At 42.4% G+C, this 21,543-nt stretch overlaps 1 protein-coding gene across 1 annotated transcript in view; it reads right to left on the bottom strand.

Moving 5' to 3' along the window:
- ssh3 (slingshot protein phosphatase 3) overlaps nucleotides 1–14,282 on the bottom strand; it is a 33,355-nt gene extending 19,073 nt beyond the window's left edge. The window contains exons 1-3 of the mRNA XM_008111308.3: nucleotides 14,068–14,282; nucleotides 4,316–4,353; nucleotides 2,160–2,355 (exon numbers count right to left, since the gene is read on the bottom strand). Of these exons, the coding sequence (XP_008109515.2) occupies nucleotides 2,160–2,355; nucleotides 4,316–4,353; nucleotides 14,068–14,133 (300 nt within the window). The 5' untranslated portion in view covers nucleotides 14,134–14,282. The remainder of the gene's footprint in view (nucleotides 1–2,159; nucleotides 2,356–4,315; nucleotides 4,354–14,067) is intronic.
- Nucleotides 14,283–21,543: the final 7,261 nt, after the last annotated feature.

Here is a 21,543-nt window from a genome sequence, read left to right as displayed (position 1 = left end):
TCAGTTTTCATAATATCTGGCTTCAGGGAACACTTTCAGCAGTGGAATCTGCCTTGGAATGTCAGTGACTTTGTTCAGGATTTTGAAGGAAATTCTCACAGAGAGGACACTCAGAATGTATGGGACAAGTATGCTTTACCATCGCCCTGCCTGAACTAAAAATATCCAAGAGAAAGGCAGCTTTATTCATTTATTGCAGGGGAAGTTCAGGAATAATAAGCCATTTATCTGCCCTTACTAACCTCCCAGTTAAGCAACCCTTTTGGTAAGCTTCCAAAGATCCTCAGAGTCCATCAGAAAGGAACCTGAGAGCCACTGTTTTAAGGAATGTCCTGAGTGCTGGGAAGTTTCTGTGAGTGACTCACTCTCCGTGGTGGTGGAAATCTCCCAGCAAAGTCCCTAGAGCCAGGGCTTGGATCACACTGAGTGGAGACGCCAGCTCTGGCTGGCCGCCCAAAAGAACAAAAAGACCCGCAGGCCATAAATGGGGAAGTGGCTGCAGCTCTCCCTGAAAGCCACATTCCAAAGGGAGACGAATGCCTCCCTTTCTCTCTTCGCAAAACTCCACAAGCATGAACCTAAACTTGCAGCACAAAAGCTTGTGCCTGGAGTTTGGAGAAGGCTTGAGTTTATTTATCACAAGAATGCTGTCAGAGAAGCAGTACGGAATCTGGACTCACACTGAAAAGAGGAAAAGCTAAGACAGGCCATCAACACAAAGTCATACTAGGATGCCAACCACAAAGAAAATCCGAAACAGGTTTGGAGGTTATCCTGTGTCATCACAATGAAGGTATTCACTAAGATAATAAAAATGTGTCTTAAGTTGCACTTTTTCAGTACGGAGAGGTGAGGACACATGATGGAGACAGCAACATACCCACTAATCATTGAATGCTAACATCTTAAAGAGAAGGCCAGACTTATTCTTCTTGACATTTGCAACCTATATACATTGACAGTTATTAAAGTGTGATGCCACTTTAACTGTCATAGTTTCATCCTAATACCTCTCCATCCTGGATAGTTTGGAAAGGCATTTAGATTTACTTTCTAGAGAGGCTGAGAACAGTACAATTCGGAGAAGTGAGCAGGAACACTCTAACAGACAACCCCAGTACTCTGGGAGAAACCTTTGGCCCTTCAATGTTTTGGCCTATAACTCCCATGCTTCCTTGCCACTGGCCATACTGGCTGAGGTTTCCAGGAGCTGAAGTGCAGAACATCTGAAAAAACAAGGACACAGAGCCTAATCTCTGGTACTATCAAGATATACTGCCTACTCCTTCCTGAGATCTAGACCAGAGGCTGAGAGCACACAGAGAATGGGAGAACTAGGAAAAGAAACCATTTTTCTACCAAAGAGATGGAGAGAAAAAAGAATCCACTGGCCTCATAGATCACAAAGATGATTCAATCATTAGGGTCATAGGATGAACTAAAGCAGTTCTACAGGAAACCTCCATTTATCTGATGGATCAGGGACCATCACAAAGCAGAATTAGTTGTAAAGTGGAACTCCAGGTTATTTTTGAGTTCCAAATACATGCTAATCTCTAAAATTATAACACACCATATATCACTTTTGAATGCATAATAATGCTAAGTAAGCTTTTGCATGCATTCAAAAGTGAGTTAAGGTGGGATCACTCTTTCCCTTGGGACCATGCATGTGTGTGCAAAGCAGTCCCAAGTGAGCCTTGTAGGCAAGATGAACTAATGAAAGAGAGGACTCCTTGTCAAATTAATAGAATGTGTATGTAATTTACAAGTGCTGAAAGAACAAGTAGTCAGAAAGCAAGTTGTTGAAAAGTGGGGGAAGCCTATATTTGGGCAATAGGAAACATACTTTTTAGTTATCTAATAATAAGCAGATACTGAAGCAGGGAAGAAAATTTGACACAAATGTTAGTTAAGAGGGCACTAAATAGAGAAAGGGAGGTAGAGATAACTCTAAAATCAAAGGAAGTGGAATATTCAAGCAAACCCCTCTACAAGGAATTCAAACAGTAAATGATATAATTGTCTGCTCCAGCCTCCTTGGGTTTATCTGAAGAGTCATATTTTTAAGGTCAGGTCAAATCTATTTCCAGCTTCAGCTACACACATACACCACAGGCACTGGCCCTGGTTGTTTCACCAGTCGGACGGAGTCTTACCAGTCGGATGGTGTCTTCTGGTCGTAGGAGCCCCACCATTTGCTGTAGGTGGACTTCCTGTTGCCCGGCTCCTGTGCTCTCACTCTTCACTTCTTCACCCTGGTCTATGGGGGCTGATGAACCCTCTTGCACTGACTCCAACTTTTCTTCTTCCTGCAGGAGCAAAGCAGCTCCTTTGACCATGACAAAACTGTGGCTGGAGAAAAGGATAGGCAAGGGAGAAAAGGATATTAAGAAAAAACCTTCTGATCATTCCAAAGGAGGGAGAGATTTGGAACTCTCTCCCCCGGAGTGTGTTGGAGGCTCCTACTTTGAAGGCTTTTAAGCAGAGGCTGGATGGCCATCCATCAGGGGTGCCTTGAATGCGATTTTCCTGCTTTTTGGCAGGGGGCTGGACTGGATGTCCCATGAGGTCTCTTCCAACTCTATGATTCTATGATTTGGGCCCTTTGGAAATTCCCCATGAAGTTTGCTTTGGGTAGGGTGAGGGGGAATTGCTGGACCCATCATAGTCTTCCTGAACCATCCCACAGGGGAAGGTTTAGAAACATTTTGTAATTAGGAAGCAACCACAGATTCCAGAGTACTAAATAGACTGAGTAGCAACAGCATTTTGAAAGAAATACATAATGAGATTTCATACAGCTTAAAGCATTAAGGCCCAGTAAATGTATCATGAGATAGTGTTGATCTGAAAATCGAATTTCTTCCTTTCATCTTTTTTTAAAGTAGCTTTGACCCAAAGGAATGCCTGACTGGGAGTAATTACCCTCTCTCATAAACTGAAGCAAGCATATTCAAAACTGCAGTCCCATGTTTAATTTACGAAAATGCAAACACAGGAGTATTGTTTAATTTTAAAATGTGTTATGAAACTTTGGTCTTAGGAGGGCCCTAGGTAGGTACCCTAATTATTCAAAATTAAGACATCTTTTACCATGTATTTTTAGGGAAATTTGTATTTCAAACTCACGAACCCCTACACTGACAGAGCTTCCTTCAAGTTAAATGCAGACATGTGTGACTGTGCCCCACTGTTACATTTTAAAACATGGTGACATAGTAGTAGAAGAGAAGGCCTTTCCCCTGTCCTTGCTTTCTTTGACTCAAACTAGAAAGTCCTGCCACCAAAGAAGAGAAAAATGGATCATCATTTGAGCTCTTGCCAATATTTACAATAAATGTATGCTCTCCCTCCATGGATAATCTTGTTTTATATACATTTTCCAATGGCCTAAATACATTAAAAGCACCAGGTCCCATCTGATCTTGGAATCTCAACAGTACTTGTTAGTACTTGCACTGGAGACCACAAATGAATACCAGGTGCTGTAGGCTATATTTCAGAGGAATGAACAGGCAAAACCGTATCTTAGTATTTCTTGCTCAGGAATCCCTTTTACAATTCATGAGCTCACCATAAGTTGTCAGGAAACTTGAAGGCACACACGCACACACAGGCATTTCCCAATAGAGCAGTGGTTCTCAACCTGTGGGTCCCCAGAAATCCTAACAGCTGGTAAACTGGGTGGGATTTCTGGGAGTTGTAGGCCAAAATACCTGGGGACCCACAGGTCTAGAACCATTGCAATAGAGGGTTCTGTATTCTATTCCTCACTATTCTCTCTAATAAAGAATTCCTTGTCCACACTGCCAGTTTTAGAGCACAGTATGCTATTGTTACACTTTTGATGTGTGCACTGCATGTGTCTTCTTTCAGGATGACTTTTTGTTTGGAAAAAATTTAAATCTTCCAGGCAGTTGCCATGTAATGTAGAATTTTACACTGCAAATTTCATGACTATAGGACAGCAGAAAAAAATTAGTGAAACCACATATGTAAGCATTATGCATGTGTGTGTGTGCCATACACACACTCAATTGTTTTTAGTTTTCTTTACGTCTAAAACTGGAGTCATCTTTTTTTTAAGCTGTGAAGCAGACTGCCTATAGTGCCCAAACAAGCTTTAAGCTGGGGATACAGTATTGTGTCTCTGATGATGGGCTGCTGCAATCTAAAACCGAGGACATGAAAAATGTTATTTATGTTTAAATATTCACTAGATGGTTTTAAATAATCTTGAGGTTTAATGCTGGATCCCACCTCCAATTATTTGTAAAAATGAAAGGACAGGTTTTGAAGCCTGTTTCCTTACCGCCGTTGCATCTGCCTCCTCCTTGAAACCTCCTCATCCTGCAAGACAATTTCAGGTAGATTAGTCAATTCTGCTCCAAAGCAGAGGAGGAAAATCTCCTGCTGTAGATGAAAAGATATGCTAGCGTCCATATGCCCCAATTAAGGTTTTCCATTCAGCAACTTCCAAAAAAAACCCTACCAACTAGTCTGCTGCAATGAAACCATCAGATTCTGATAAGTGGAGTCTCTAAACCAGCCTTTCCTAACCTGGAGTGCTTTACACCTGCTGCATTACCACAATTCACATCATCCTCAATCAGTTTGGAACATATTGAGTGTGATAGTGATGGGGGCTGTACTCCAAGAACACTCCAGGTTGAGGGAAGGTTGCTTTACCTCTATGAAGATGGAATTATCAGAGATAGACACCCACTACTTTTGGTGCCACCAAAACAAAACAAAAATACATAAGATGCACCCACAATTCTAAGACGCATCCCATTTTTACAGATGTTTATAGGGGTGAAAAGTGTGTGGTAGAATTGAAGTAATATAGTATTAATACCTACACATAATGAGTACAACCATAATAAATGTAATGTATAAAACCATGAAATATGCAGTCATTTACTGCTTAAACAGTCCTCCTCACAAACAGAAGAAATGAACAGGGTCTTAAACAGTATATAAAACCCTGCTATCTGGTGATTTTAGTTTCTGGCTGGCTAGATCCACAGCCAGAACCAAATAGCAAATGGATGGCACAATATACAGTAGAGTCTCACTTATCCAAGCCTCACTTATCCAAGCCTCTGGATAATCCAAGCCATTTTTGTAGTCAATGTTTTCAATATATCGTAATATTTTGGTGCTAAATTCGTAAATACAGTAATTACAACATAACATTACTGTGTATTGAACTACTTTTTCTGTCAAATTTGTTGTCTAACATGATGTTTTGGTGCTTAATTTGTAAAATCATAACCTAATTTGATGTTTAATAGGCTTTTCCTTAATCCCTCCTTATTATCCAAGATATTCGCTTATCCAAGCTTCTGCCAGCCCGTTTAGCTTGGATAAGTGAGACTCTACTGTAATTATATTTTGAGGGCCACTTCTTAGTACCAACCACATTTATACAAATCCACCAACTGAAATATCACTCCATGCACTGTACAAAAGTGCATTGGTTTCTCTATATGGGGCAGATGTACTGGAGGCCACTAGAGATCATTATATTTGTTGCTATTGTTCTGGTTGTTGTTGGAGGTTGTTTGGGTTGCAATATCTGAAAGATATTTGTGTTGGCCAGATTTTTTTTTTTGCACCAACTACAAATTTTCTGCTCACTCTCATGTGAGTTTCTTTTTAAATCTGAGAAACATTTGAACAGTAATTATCTTTTCCCCCTTCTCCTTTCTCTGTTTTTTATTCTTTTTTAAAGCTATAGTGCTGTAGTGATGCTATAACTTCAAAAATATCTTTAATTCAGATACAAGAAAATTGCTCCTCAAAGAACAAGACCCCTTTAGCAAAACACATCCCAGTTTTTTAAAAGCCTTGGAAAGACATATGATAGATCCAAGAAACCACTGCAAACCTCAAAGAATGGAATAAGTGGAAAGGAGGAGACAACAATGAGCAAACTTGAGGAAACTGTATTGCAATAATGTTTGCTTCTTTAGACCAGTCTACAAGAACCTCATTTTATGGTATAATTTATCTGTTAGACTTTAAGGCAGAATTGAACAACTCTGGTAGGTCTAGAGCAGTGGATCTCAACCTGTGGATCCCCAGATGTTTAGGCCTTCAACTCCCAGAAATCCTAACAACTGGTGAACTGGCTGGGATTTCTGGGAGTTGTAGGCCAAAACACCTGAGGACCCACAAGTTGAGAACCACTGGTCTAGATGCCAACTTTGAGTTCTCAGGGCAACTACCAAAATGAATGCATGAGACAACCCAAGTCCATTTCTGGTTTTGAAAAACAGGGTTGTTCAGCGGTGCAAGGGGCTTGTTACTCACTTCAAAGGTAAAGCTCAGCTCCTGGAGGCTTCCAAGAGAAGTAATTAATTCATATTGGGTCAGAAAAAAGGTAGTCTGGGGCAGTCTAAGAGTGAGGGATCTCAAAAACAGCTGCATATAGCCACAATGATATGTTTCATCTACCCTTGGAAAAGGATTTATTGTTGTGTTTGCTGAAAAGGATGAACAGAAAAATTCTGGAAACCCAGGGTTTAGAAAATGACGTTTTGGGACTATAGAACAACCCCAATACGCCCTGGAAGATACATCCCAAGATACACACACCTGGATACCTGAAACTAAACCTTGTATTTTGAATATACTTGGGCTGGCAGTATACCTTAGAATTGTGCTGGAGGTCCACCCCACAAAGACTTCCGGGGCGGGGTGGGTTGGATTTGGAGCATAGGTAAGTGAAACCATGGATATCAAAATCATGGATAAGAGAGTCAGTATATAGCCCCACAATCTTTCAACCAATATGGCATTAAGTCACACTGGCTAGCTCTGAATTCAAGATGCTGGTGATGATCCTCAAAGCCCCAAATGGCTCAGGACCTTGATATCTTCTCCCTACAACTGTATCTACCTGAGCACTGAGCTCTGCTGGTTGGATCCTGTGTCCCATTGGTCATGCCGTGCCCTTCTGTGGACACCTAGTTGGCACTAACATTGGTCCCTTTTAGTCGTCTAGTTAAAACAGTTAAAACCTAGCTTTTTTATGAAATATTTTTAGAGGAGGGGGAAGTTTCTAATTTTATTACTTGTAAAGTGCACATATACATGGTTTTAACAGATTCAGACCTCAGACAGCTCTAAATTTTCATCCTGTATAAATTATTCTGGAGTTATTAATCTGTCCCTCTACATTTGTTGTTTTGAGTTTTGCAGATCTGATTATTCCCAGATTTGATTTAAAATGTTTTAAGACTCTATAGGTCCTCCAATGTGATGCTACAGCCAGTTTCCTGCAGAAGTTGACCATAGAATCATGCTGGAAGATGGAGGTATTCTTGGAGAGGTGTACACTCAAGTAAAACATGTTTTTCGCTTTTTTGGGGTTCTGAGCCCCTAAACCCAGAAAATGTGGAGGGATGACTACATACCTCATGGTATTTGTCACTGCAAATGTGGAAGGCAGGCTCAGGTGAGGATAACAATATTTGAATTAAAAAAATTTCAAAGCTCCCAAAAGCTTTCAAGGACTATATGGAATCCTGATATTTTTCTTTAGTTGCCTTACCTTTATCATTACTGATATGCCTCTTCCAAACAACTCCAGTGGCAGTCCTTCCCAATCACACCCTGCAGCCACAACCCTGAACCCGAATGAAACTCCCCAGAGGGCTCTTCAAGCCAACATAGTACAGCCTGAATGTGTGTGCAATAGGACCTCCATATCCATAGGGGATATGTTCCTGGACTTCATAGTGACATTTAAAAAGCTGATAATTGTAAATCTTATTGAAATGAAGGGCTTTCAGATTAAGAACACCATATAGTTGTGCTGGGGGACCTAGAGAATGCCTAGAAAGAGCATATTATTATATTTTGTCTGGTGTGGATAAAATAAACTGTGGATACTGGTCTCATGGATATTGTGGTTATACTACATTTGTCTTTCTTTTGATAGCTCATTCAGCTTCAGATAGTCTTGGAGAATAAACAAGGATTTGGAAACTCAGACCTCTTGCTCAGTCTTCCTTTGGCTTCTGTGATTTCCCAAGCAGCACCCACATATGTGGTCCGGTTTGCCTCAACACCAAATTGGCTAGAAATGTATTCTTTTTAAGAAAAAGAAACCGGTGTACTGTATCTTGGCATGTGGATAATCAAATCCTGTCCTCCCATATGGCACAAAATACAAGCAGTCATTAAAAGCAATGCTGAAAAGACATAAAAATCCAGCCTTACAAATCAAGGCTGGCTTTATGGTAATGCTGCTGGTACCACTTTTGTACCATCCACATGTTAATTGGGGGGGAGGGGCATACGAAATAAAAGAGCACACAATCCTCAATTCAGAACAGAGAATCACCATATTGATAATTTGGTTTTGGATAAGGAAGAAGGGCTGGTTTGTTGTGGACACAGTAGGGTAAAGAACATCTCTGTACTTAAACCAGTGGTTCTCAACCTGGGTTCCCCAGATGTTTTTGGCCTTTAACTCCCAAAAATCCTAACAGCTGGTAAACTTGCTGGGATTTCTGGGAGTTGTAGGCCAAAAACATCTAGGGACCTCAGGTTGAGAACCACTGATTTAAACCAATTCTATGGAAAAGTGGGATAGAAAACCAATGCTGCACTCTGACCAGATTGTGTGGTGGTTAGCCGCCCTAAGTCCCCATGGGGAGAAAGGTTGTGTATAAATAAAATAAATACTTAAACCAAAGTTTTCTGCTCACATTATAGCTGGCATTCCTGTTCCCTCCATGCTGCACCAAATCTGTATCTGTTATGTTACTACAGCAAAATGCCTCTTCCTAGCCACATTTTACAAGCTATGATGTGTGACTCTCCTTTTTGCAGTCCTGTTTTCTAACACAGTAGAGATATAGAGACATCTTCCCTCTCCACTGGCTGTGATGATAAGGATTGATGGGAGATGAAGCACAACAATACCTTTCCTCATCCCTGCCATAAAGGAAGCAAACCAACCAAGTTTATCAAATATTCAAGATATTGCCACATGTGCCTGGGCGTATAACACATTCTATATTATATTTTAATAAACGGAAATAACTTGTATAGACCTACATTGTTATCTAGCTTATATGTGCAGGCCAAATCCGGCTCACCTTGTCATTTTATATGGTTCTCCAGGCGCTGGGCTACAACACCTGTATTCCTCATCATTAGACATTATGACTAGAAGGGATAGGAGTTGTGATCCAGTAACATTTGGAAGGCAGCACTTTGTTTTGTTTAGTCAGGATAGTGGAGTTTGATTTTAGATACAAGGCTTGTGGGTATGATGTCCGACTTTAAGATGTCTGACTTTAACCTTTCTCCAACCTCAGACCACAAGTGCAATTGGGCTGCAATTCCCATTATCCCTAGTACAAATGGCGTATAATCAAAAATAATGGGACTTATTGTTCAATAACATCTGGGGGCCAAAATTGGGTAAAAACAAAAGGGCACCGAGCACTATGTAAAAATAATATAGTTGGCTCTCTGTATCCAGATTCTCCATCTATGGATTCAAGAACCCTTTGAAGGAAGCCATAAGGCTGATGTGGCCTTCGATGAAAATAAGTTTGACACCCCTGATCTAGATTTATAGCAACAAAGAAAAAAAAGATCAGATTAGAAATATATTTTTAGGGGTCCCCCTTTCAGCATACTATCCAGTTTGTCTCTTTGGAATGGCTGCAAATAGTTTCCTGGATCAGTTTTGAATTTATGGCCTTGCATAACTTTTATCTCTGTACTTCTCAGTCTGTTGGCTGTTTCCTGCTACATTTTTAAGCATGGAAAAAAACACACAGAGTTCCTGCCATTTCCTAATTACCAGTTCCTTGCATAAAACTGGAACAAGCCCCCCATCCCACCCACCGGCTGCCAAGCTTAAGTTGTTAGGCACCCCAATGCATATTTACACACAAAGAGGTAAACTAGTGCTAGTATTATTTAGATGGGATTCTCCCTTTTTCTGGGGAGCCCATAATAGTCATTGCTATAAAGTACTTCATGGGTTTCTGAAGTTGTAATCTACAAGAAGCTTGCAGGAAGTGGCAAATTGTGAAACTCCCTGACAAAGACACTCTTGGTGCCCAGTTCTCCCCACAGGATCTTGAGCTGTCAAAAGCTGATTAGAGAAACCACCACATTAGTTGGGGGCATGGCATGATTTTTGACCAGGTTCCTACCCTGCTTCCTTACAAGGAAAAGTCGTAGTCCAAGGAGGGGAGGAAGGGGCTCTACAACAAGACATACACTGTGAGTAAAGAGGCCCAGGCACAAGAGAGCTAAATGCTCCTTTCACAACTTGCTCCTTCCCTGCTCCCTAGAGAAGTGGGTTGGGGCTCACACAGTTCAGCTTCTAGAAACAAGATGAAGCTACTGGTTTCTAGACCAGGGCTTTTACAACTTTTTCCACTTGCGACCCCTTTTCACTCAAAATGTGTACATAGGTATATAAAATAGGTATAAAAACCAAATGTTTACTGATAATAAATCAGCATTTGCAAGGCTTGCTAAACAGGCTAATTTCCCCTTTTTACAAAGTACAGATGAAGCATTTTATGCAGAGTCCACTGTAAACACTGCACGCTATCGCTAACAGATCTACTGTTGCCCAATGTTTCGTGACATTGAGCTAAGGGGAACACATTTGGCGTTGGGACCCACAGTTCAAGAAGCAGTGTTCTACACAATCCTATAGGCTGTGAACACACAGTGCCAAGGCACAAGTTGACACCATGCCCACTCCAGCATACTTTGGTGAGAAGGTTTCACATCCAATCATTCAGTCTTCCCCATATGTTCAAGTGAGCATGGGCATTGGCAATACAGCTATGTAGGCTGGGGAAGAAAAGGTTTGCCCAACACATCTGGATGATTTCAGGTTGGGGAAGCACATTTATGCCCATGCACCCTAAATATTTGATCAACAAGAATGCCATCCCAAAGTTTACTACTCACTGTTACCACTGAAGAGCTCTTAATCAATTTCACTGTATGGGGCAATGCAATTTATGTATTTCAGATGTCACTTGATCACAGCACTTGTTAGCACCAGTAACACCAGTAGCACTGGCATCTATACACTAAAATGAATGCAGTTCAACACCACTTGAACTGCCCTGTCTCAATGCTTTCAGATCCTGGGGGTTACAGTTTGGTGGGGCAACAGCACTCTTTCACAGAGAAAGCTAAAAACCTTATAAAACTAAAACTCTCATGATTCTATAGAATTGGGCCATGGCAGTTAAAATGCTGTCAAACTGCATTAATTCTACAGTGTAGATGCTGCCAATTTGTTGAAGACTTTCATGGCCAGAATCACTGGGTTGCTGTGAGTTTTCCCAGCTATATGGTCATGTTCCAGAAGCATTCTCTCCTGACGTTTTGCCCACATCTATGGCATGCATCCTTAGATATTGTGAGGTGTTGGAAAATAGACAAGTGGGGTTTATATATCTGTGGAATTTTCAGGATGGGAGAAAAAACTCTTGTCTGCCTAAGGCAAGTGTGAATGTTACAACTGGCCAGCTTGAGTAGCATTGAAAGACCTTGCAGTTTCAAAGCCTGGCTGCTTCCTGCCTGGGGGAATCCTTTGTGTTAACAGGCCCTGATTGTTTCTTGCCTAGAATTCCCTTGTCTTCTGAGTGTTGTTTTTTATTTACTGTCCTAATTTTAGAGGTTTTTTAATACTGGTAGCCAGATTTTCTTCATTTTCATGGTTTCCTCCTTTCTGCTGAAATTGTCCACATCCTTGTGGATTTCAATGACTTCTCTGTGTAGTCTGACATGGTCGTTGTTAGCGTGGTCCAGCATTTCTGTGTTCTCAAACAATTAGGGACAGTTAACAGCTCCCAACAAAGGATTCCCCCTGGAAGGAAGCAGCCAGGCTTTGAAGTTGCAAGGCTATTCAATGCTAATCAAGCTGGCCAATTGAAACATTAACACTTGCCTTAAACAGAAAAGAGTTCTTTCTCTCACCCTGGACCTTCCACAGGTATATAAACCCCACTTGCCTAGTTTCCAACAGATTTCACAAACTCTGAGGATGCCTGCCATAGATGTGAGCAAAACGTCAGGAGAGAATGCTTCTAGAACATGGCCATACAGCCCAGAAAACACACAGCAAACCATTTGACTGCATTGGTGGCAAATCATCTTTTTTTTTAACGTTCCTGAGGCAAAAGCCAAGATGCCTGTTTGCAGCACAGAGATCCCAAGAAAGGAGTTTCGAAAAGAGAAGGCTAAGAGAAGGGGACACGGGACCCATGTTTAAATATTTGAAAGGGTGCCAAATATTGAGGGAGAGGCCAGGCTTGACCATTAAATGATAATTGAGACTCAAATTGAAAACATAGGGTACATCTTTAGGTTGAAGAGGCACCAGCACTATATGGCAGGGAAGGCTAAAGACCTTGTAAAACTACAACAACCCCCTGGTTCCATAACATTCGGCCATGGCAGTTAAAGTGGTATCAAACTGTATTTATTTTATAGTGTGGAGACAACCTAGAAAGAACAGCGCCGCATGAAAAATTGGGAGTAGCCACAGATCAGCGTAAACAATGGCCTTTTCACAGAGTAAACAATTATAGCACTGATCCCATTTTAAGTGCCAAGCTTCCTCCCAAGGGAGTCCTAGGACTTGTAGTGCAGGAAGGGGCATTGGAGTCCTCAGCCAGAATATTATGGTGCCTTTGGCCAAGCAACAAATCCTAGGATCCTTCACAATGGCACGGTGGCAGTTAAAGTGGACTCGCAGTGCTAAAGGACTGCAGATTGGTCTGGGCTAAATAAATAAAAATCAGGAGATTTTTTTTCCTGCAGTGCAACGCAGGGTCATGTACACACACTGCAGAATGAATGCAACTTGTCACCACTTTACCTACCATAACATATGATATGACAGGAATATCATATGTTATGGACTGGAGCAGAGTGCAATATATGTCTCAATATGATGCCTCATGAACTTGAATGTATACTGTAGTTGTTTTTCTTAATCTGTTTATCCTATTATGCTTATATTATTGATGTACTCTGACTGTTGTTTATGTGATTTGAATATGTTGTAAGTCGTTTTGGGTCCCGTGAGGGAGAAAAGCGGGATATAAATAAAGATTTATTATTGTTATTATTACCATGGCTCAATGCTATGCAATAACGGGAGTTGTAGTATGGTGAGGCAACAGGACTCTTTGATAGAGAAGACTAGTAAAGGTAAAGGTTTCCCCTGACGTTAAGTCCAGTCGTGACCGACTCTGGGGGTTGGTGCTCATCTCCATTTCTAAGCCGAAGAGCCAGCGTTGTCCATAGACACCTCCAAGGTCATGTGGCCGGCATGACTGCATGGAGCACAGTTACCTTCCCGCTAGAGCGGTACCTACTGATCTACTCATATTTGCATGTTTTCGAACTGCTAGGTTGGCAGGAACTGGGGCTAACAGCGAGCGCTCATTCCGCTCCCAGGATTTGAACCTGGGACCTTTTGGTCCGAACGTTCAGCAGCTCAGCGCTTTAACACACTGTGCCACCAGGGGCACCAGGAGAAGACTACAGACCCCAAAAACATTGAGATATGGCAGTCAAATGGTGGCATTAATGCTACAGTGTAGATCAGGCATAGGCAAACTTAGTCCCTCCCTCCAGGGGTTTTGTACTCCAACTCCCACCATTCCTAACAGCCTCAGGCGGCTGAGAGGGAAAAGGAAAGGGCCTGAGGCTGTTAGGAATGGTGGGAGTTGGAGTCCAAAACCCCTGGAGGGACGGCCCAAGTTTGCCTATGCCTGGTGTAGGTGCTCGCCCTCAGGTAGTGACAGCAACTCAATGAAAAAAAATAAGATTTTGTGTCTGCTCCCCCATTGGAAACCAATTCTTCCCCTTCCCTCCCCTCTTCCTACAGCGCCCCCTGCAGTCGGGTGAGAGAACGCACCGCGGGCCGATTGTCTCTCTGAGGTAAAAGCCACCGCCCGAGCCCTAAGAGGCCGGGAAGGGTAAGAGTCCGATTGGCGTGGGCAGGTAGGGAAAGCGGGGCCCAAATCGTCGCCGAGAGGGTCTCACCTTGCCTCCGGTGGGAGTGGAGTGGCCGCTCCCCGAGGGGGACCGACAGACGGTGACGAGCGCCATCCGAGCCTCCGCTCTTCTTCTTGCCCGGCGCTGGGGAGACCGTGCCACGGGGAGACGGCGCCGCCGATCCCGCCGTCGGCCTGCAGGGGGCGCGCGGGGTCCTGCGCCGCTCGTTCACGCGCCCCGTCCAGAAAACTTTCTACGCTTCCTTGGCCCCAAAGCAGCAGCGAGACTGCGAAGGAAAGCCAACCCGAGGAAGGAGGGAGGGAGTCCGTTTGGGGAGGGGGCTCTTAAAGGGGCAGGACATTGGAGGGTAGAAGAAGAGGAAAAGATTGGGTCACAAATGCTTGTTTGTTGCCGCGCCCAGGAAGCGTCCTTTCTCCTAGCCTTCCCTCTCAGGCCTTTGCAGAAAGGCAGGCTTTCATTTCTTCCAAGTCTTTTCCCTATCATGGGGATTTCTTGGCAAGATTTGTTCCAATTCTGTTTAGATGCCTGAGGCCGAGAGAGTGTGACTTTGGACGCATCTACACTGTAGAATTCATGCAGTTTGATACTCAGTGCTATGGAATCATGGGCGTTCTAGTTTTACAAGCCTTTTCTGCCAAAGAGGGTTGGTGCCCTCCAAACTACAACTCCCAGGATTCCATATCCATGCGCCAGGGCAGTTCATTTGGGGTCAAACAGCATTAATTCCACTACAGTAGAGTCTCACTTATCCAACATTTTGGATTTGTGTGTAGTCAATGTTTTCAATACATCTTGATACTTTGGTGCTAAATTCGTAAATACAGTAATTACTACTTTGCCCAGATCCGTGTATTAGTCTCCTGTTTTTAACGTTTTATGCTGTATGTGGATTTTTATGACTTTTTTTGATGCTGATGTTTTATTGTTGAGATATTTGTTGTATTTGTTTTATTGTTTTGCTGTTGTTATTATACTGTTGTGTCGGGCAAGGCCCCATGTAAGCCTCCCCGAGTCTCTTCGGGGAGATGGGGCGGGGTATAAAAATAGTTATTATTATATTATTATTACATAGCATTACTATGTATTGAACTACTTTTTCTGTCAAATGTGTTGCATAACATGATGTTTTGGTGCTTAATTTGTAAAATCATAACCTAATTTGATGTTTAATAGGCTTTTCCTTAATCCCTCCTTATTATCCAACATATTCGCTTATCCAACGTTCTGTCAGCCCGTTTATGTTGAATAAGTGAGACTCTACTGTATATAGATGCATCCTTCATACAAGGCTATGCAATGGGCTTCCATGGCAGAGCAGGGATTCGAACCCTGGTCTCCAGAGTCTTAGGGTCCAGTAGAACTAATGTAATAATAATAATGATGATGATAATAATACAGCAGAGTCTCACTTATCCAACATAAACAGGCCGGCAGAACGTTGGATAAGCAAAAATGTTGGATAGTAAGGAGGGATTAAGGAAAAGCCTATTAAACATCAAATTACATTATGATTTTATAAATTAAGCACCAAAAATCTACAGAAAAAGCAGTTCAATTCACTGTAACATTATGTAGTAATTACTATATTTATGAATTTTGCACCAAAACATTGCAATGTATTGAAAGCATTTACTTTAAAACATTGGCTACTAACAAATCGACCACAAATAAAGATATAATGGGGACATGAGAGAAGCCTCCCACAAGGATGGTAAAACATCAAAACATCCGGGCGTCCCCTGGACAACGTCCTTGCAGATGGCCAATTCTCTCACTCCAGAAGCAACTCCGGTTGCTCCTGACACGGAAAAAAAACTGCATAAAATAAACTTGCAGTAACTACATTGTTGGAAGTTAAATCCTTAAAAAGTTCAGTCCTTGCTGCCTAGAGAAACAGGTGTGGATCCAGGTGGGAGGCAGACTGCAATGGATAAGCAAGGGTTGGATAAGCGAGACTCTTCTGTAAATCTTTATTTGAACCCTACCACCATCTTCCCAAAGGGTCTTGCGATGGCTCACAGAAGCACTCCAAGTACTGCCTATAAACAACAATATATAAGTATAAATACAATGACATAGGTATAAACAACAGCACATATAAAAACCCACTAATAAAATTGTAAGGGTCTAAAAGTATAACATTCCTAAAGCGCAGTCGAACCTGCGAATAAGCCGGCTAACTGTTGTAACAATCAATGTGTGGAGCAGTACAATAGGTGGTTCATCAAACTGACCATAGATTATACAGGGTCAAAGGTCTGTGTGAAGAGCCATGTTTTTAAACTCACCCGAAAGGCTTGAAGAGTGGGGGGTAATCTAATTTCTTTAGGGGGGGCATTCCAGAGCCGGGGAGCCACCACCGAGAAGGCCCTCTCTCTTGTCCCCACCAACCATACTTGAGACAGTGGTGGGACCGAGAGAAGGGCCTCCCTGGCAGATCCCAATGTCCACACTAGTTGGTAGGAGATGCGGTCTCAAAGATAGGTTGGACCTGAAGCGTATAGGGCTTTATAGGTAATCACCTGCACTTTGAATTGGGCCCAGAAACTTGTTGGAAGCCAGTGGAGCTGCTTTGAAAGGGTCGTGGTATGCTCCCTAAAGCTTGCCCCGATTAATAATCTGGCTGTCGACCTTTGCACCAACTAGTTTCTGAATCGTCTTAAAAGGCAGCCCCACGTAGAGTGCATTACAGTAGTCCATCCTGGATGTAACTAAGGCATCGACTACTGTTACCAAGTCAGGCTTTTCGAGGTTCGGTTGCAGCTGGCGCACAAGTTTTAACTGTACAAAGGCCCTCCTGGCCACCGACAATACCTGAGCCTCAAGTGTCAGTGATGAATTCAGAACCCCCCAGACTGCGGACCTGTGTCCTCAGGGGGAGTGCAACCCAATAGTACAACATCACTTTGACTGCTAAGGCTCAATGTTATGGAAACTTGGGATTTGTAGTGTGATGAGGCACCATCGCTATTTGGCAGAGAAGGCTAAAGACTGTAAAACTACAACTCCCATGAGTACTGAGTCACAACAGTGGTGTCAAACTATTCTACAGTGTAGAGGCACACTCAGGCCCCATCTACACTGCTGTATAATGCAATTTCAAACTGCATTACATGGCAGTGTAGATGAACCCAAATAGAGGGAGAAAACGTGGAGGCAGTGACAGACTTTATATTTCTAGGTGCGAAGATCACTGCAGATGCAGACTGCAACCAGGAAATCAGAAGACGTTTACTTCTTGGGAGGAGAGCAATGATCAATCTCGATAAAATAGTGAAGAGCAGAGACATCACACTGGCAACGAAGGTCCGCATAGTCAAAGCAATGGTATTCCCCATAGTAACCTATGGATGCGAGAGCTGGACCATAAGGAAGGCTGAGCGAAGGAAGATAGACGCTTTTGAACTTTGGTGCTGGAGGAAAATCCTGAGTGCCTTGGACCACAAGAAGATCCCACCAGTCCATCCTCCAGGAAATAATGCCCGGCTGCTCACTGGAGGGAAGGATACTAGAGGCAAAGCTGAAGTATTTTGGCCACATCATGAGAAGACAGGAAAGCTTGGAGAAGATCATGATGCTGGGGAAAATGGAAGGAAAAAGGAAGAGAGGCCAACCAAGGGCGAGATGGATGGACGGTATCCTTGAAGAGACTGACTTGACCTTGAAGGAACTGCGGGCGGCGACGGCCGACAGGGAGCTCTGGCATGGACTGGTCCATGAGGTCACAAAGAGTCGAAAACAACTGAACGAGTAAAGAAGAAGTAGAGGAACCCTCAGTCCAATAGTCAAACCTCCCCACTGTTCTGGCTCTCACCAGATTCTCATACTGTGTTAAAAATAACAGCAACCCCTCTGAGGGTGTGCAGAGTGCCCTCCGCACCTCTTTTTCTTATCACTGCAGTATATGTAGCCTTTACATTTCCCTTTCCACTTCATATATCAAGACTCCCACCTGAAGACTCCCACCTAAAACTGCTAGGCTGGCTTCCTCAGTAACCAATCCCCTCGCTTTAGAACTTGACCTTAAGTCTTGGGCAAGAACTTGGAGGCTGAGAGGAAGTGCAGTAGGCTCTCCTTGTGACCATTCGGTTCCTACGGGGCTGGAGGAGGAAGTGATTTTTTTTAAGTGCATTACAGATTGAATATCCCTTATTCGGACTTCTGAAATCATCCCAAGTCACTATCTCAGCCTTCTACATGGGTGGCTGAGATAGTGACACCTTTACTTTGCAAGCTTTGTTTCAGGCACAGAATTATTAAATTGTGTAAAATTAATATCAGGCTATGCATATATGATGTGTGTGAAATATAAATGAATGTATGTGTTTATACAGTAGAGTCTCACTTATCCAACATAAACAGGCCAGCAGAACGTTGGATAAGCGAATAAGTTGGATAATAAGAAGGGATTAAGGAAAAGCCTATTAAACATCAAATTAGGTTATGATTTTACAAATTAAGCACCAAAACATCATGTTATACAACAAAGTTGACTAAAAAAGTAGTTCAATACACAATAATGCTATGTAGTAATTACTGTATTTACGAATTTAGCACCAAAACATAGCAATGTATTGAAAAGATTGACTACAAAAACATTGACTACTAAAAGGCAGACTGCATTGGATAATCCAGAACGCTGGATAAGCGAATGTTGGATAAGTGAGACTCTACTGTATTTGGGTCCCATCTCTAAGATACCTCGTTAGGTATTTATATGCAACAACAGGTATCCCAAAATACAAAACACTTTTGGTCCCATGCATTTTGAATAAAGGATATTCAATCTGTATTTATGTAGCTGTTACATCAATCAGGGTGGTGTTCGACAAATTAACACATTTGTTTTCATGCATCCACAGTTAAAACCTCACTGCTAATTCAGAGCATAAAATTGAAAACAAAGCACTGTCCAGGTGGAAAATTCAGCCAGTTTTTAAAATTGCTGCACAAAATGACTCAGCAGGCAGTCCAGCCAAAAGCCCAGCATCAGACCAAAGCAGAGGGAACTGGACCCGCACAATCTACAAGGTCTCACTTTTCAGAAATTAAGCTACCTTCCTAATCCAGATCTTGGAAGTTGACAAAAACCAGGAAAGGATTAAAGAAGATCAGAGGACCAGATGGTATCCCCAAGTCTTTGGGGTGATGGGTAAGGCTGGCAGCAGTTAAAGCAGCTGAAATCATGCCTTGTCTCATTAAACAGTTTTCCCCAATGTGGGTTGCTGTGGACATTTTGGTTTACAAGTCCCATCAGCCCCAGCTAGTACAGTCAGTGCTTGGGGGACCCACAATGGGGAAGGTAAAGCTCAAATTGCAAGAGGGGCAAGAGGAAGCTTTGACTAAAACCAGCTGTCCCAAAGCATTTCAAACAAATAGCCTTTTGTCCGGTTGTTTTTTAAATTGATGTTATAATTGAAAGCATTAAGGCAACGCCTTTCATAGCTCATGCTACCCTGTCCATAATGAATTCATTAAACTTCTAAGAAATTTAGTATGTTAAATACAGCATGAGGAATAGACATAATGGTGCTTCTTTCATGGGTCAACACGCACTGCTGCTGTTTTGCCCACTCTGGAATAGCTGGGGATATAGCTTGATTTATATTTGCTCCACAGCTGCATTGAACAAATGAAAGAGTCAATACAATTTCCACACCTCAACCTCTTTGCCTTTTTGTTATGTACTGAGATCCAGCTTTTGCATAGAGAGGTCATGGGAAGAGAATCAGAGCTTGCAGAATTCTGTGGGCAACATGGTGAGACCTACGAGAAATTTTGACAGTTACATTGTTTTTTTAAAAAATCACCTCTTTCATGCTAGGAGTGGAAGGCACAACATTAGAGCTCCTTTGAGTGACAGGCAAAACCTTTGGGATGACTGCTGTGTCTCTAGTAATTTGAATTCTTCATCCTCATGTAACCTTAGGCCAATGTTTAGCGTTATAACACACTTCATGTCACAGTGCTACAATTAGGAAATTGCTTTACACCTTTTATTTATTTTGTTGTTTATTCGTTCAGTCGCTTCCGGCTCTATGTGACCTCATGGACCAGCCCACAACAGAGCTCCCTGTCGGCCGTGGCACTCCCTAAGCTCCTTCAAGGTCAAGCCAGTCGCTTCAAGGATACCATCCATCCATCTTGCCCTTGGTCGGCCCCTCTTCCTTTTTCCTTCCATTTTTTCCAGCACCATTATCTTCTCCAAGCTATAATTTACTTTACTTACATCCCACCTCTTTTCTCTCAAGCAACCTTACAGAGCTTACAGCATTTAAAATATAATTTAGCTGATACTATGGCTCCACCTACACTGATTATGTAATGCTGTTTAAAACAGGTATTGAAGAAAGTGGTTTTGCTGTGCAGATGATTACACAGGAAACCCTGGAATCAAATTGAGTCCTGGTTGGTGAAGGCACAAACCACAGTGCACTGATGTGCTTTTGTGGGTGTTTACTGTCTGGCCACCACTAACTTCAAATTGGATTAAAAGGGGAGAATAGATGGGGGCTAAATCAGATTATTTGGTCTATCTAGTGTAGTATACACTGACTGGCAGCTGCTTCTGGGTTCTCAACTTTGTGGCTTTACCTAGAGATGCCAGAAATGGTACTTGGGACTTTCTGCATGCAAAACATGTGCTCTACCACAGAGTTGCAGTCCTAAGTATATGTAGGTTGAGTTTGATTATACTAGGCAGCCTCAGGTGGTCTTTGCCCACCTTTTCTAGAGTGCAAGGATACAAAGGAAGGGTGTGCCATTTGAACACAGATAACCAAAACACGCAATGGCTTGAGAAAGCGGAACCAGCCAAAAGAGGTAGTCGTGGCTTAGGAGAAAGGGCAGAAGCGACTGAAAATGAAGGCAAAGGGCGAGTCAAAAGGAAGCTTATTTCTGACACTGAGTTAAGCCCAAGAGTGACTACATGCAATGGGTATAAAGAGAGGGCAGTGCTAAAAGAGAAGAGTAGCTAAAACAAGGATGGTGGGAATATGTGGCTCTAAATGACTGCAACTCTTGGTGTTTTCTTGGGACAGAGCTGATGGAAATCACAATGCATGTCTGAAAGGCGAGGGTGCTTCATTCCTGGAATTTGGCTGCATCTTGAAAAGCAGGGACCTGACAAAAGCAAGAAGGGGTGGAATTGAAGAAAACAAGCTCCTGGAAAAAATAGTATGAAGGCATAGCTATCCATAGGGGATGGATGGTGGTAGGGAGGGAACTATAAGAGTGTAAGACTGACAGACCTTATGTAGTTGCTGGTTATACTAGTCGTGGGGCATTGCAACTCAGGGGATGGTGAGGGGTGTCATAAGATTTCACAGTGAATTAATATAGTCTTACTGTAGGATTCTGTTAGAAAAAATTAAACAGTTCCACATTTGTTTTCTGCTTGGAATCATAAAAATGAATCTTGGGATTTTGAAATATCTGGAACAGGGTAGTAACTTGTGATCCTCGATGATGTTGGAACTGTACAGGCTTCATGTAATCTGGGGT

The sequence above is a fragment of the Anolis carolinensis genome, chromosome 1 (assembly GCF_035594765.1).
Source record: "Anolis carolinensis isolate JA03-04 chromosome 1, rAnoCar3.1.pri, whole genome shotgun sequence".
Lineage (NCBI taxonomy): Eukaryota > Metazoa > Chordata > Lepidosauria > Squamata > Dactyloidae > Anolis > Anolis carolinensis.
Note: the sequence above shows the minus strand (reverse complement) of the source record. Positions and strands in the feature narration are given on the sequence as shown.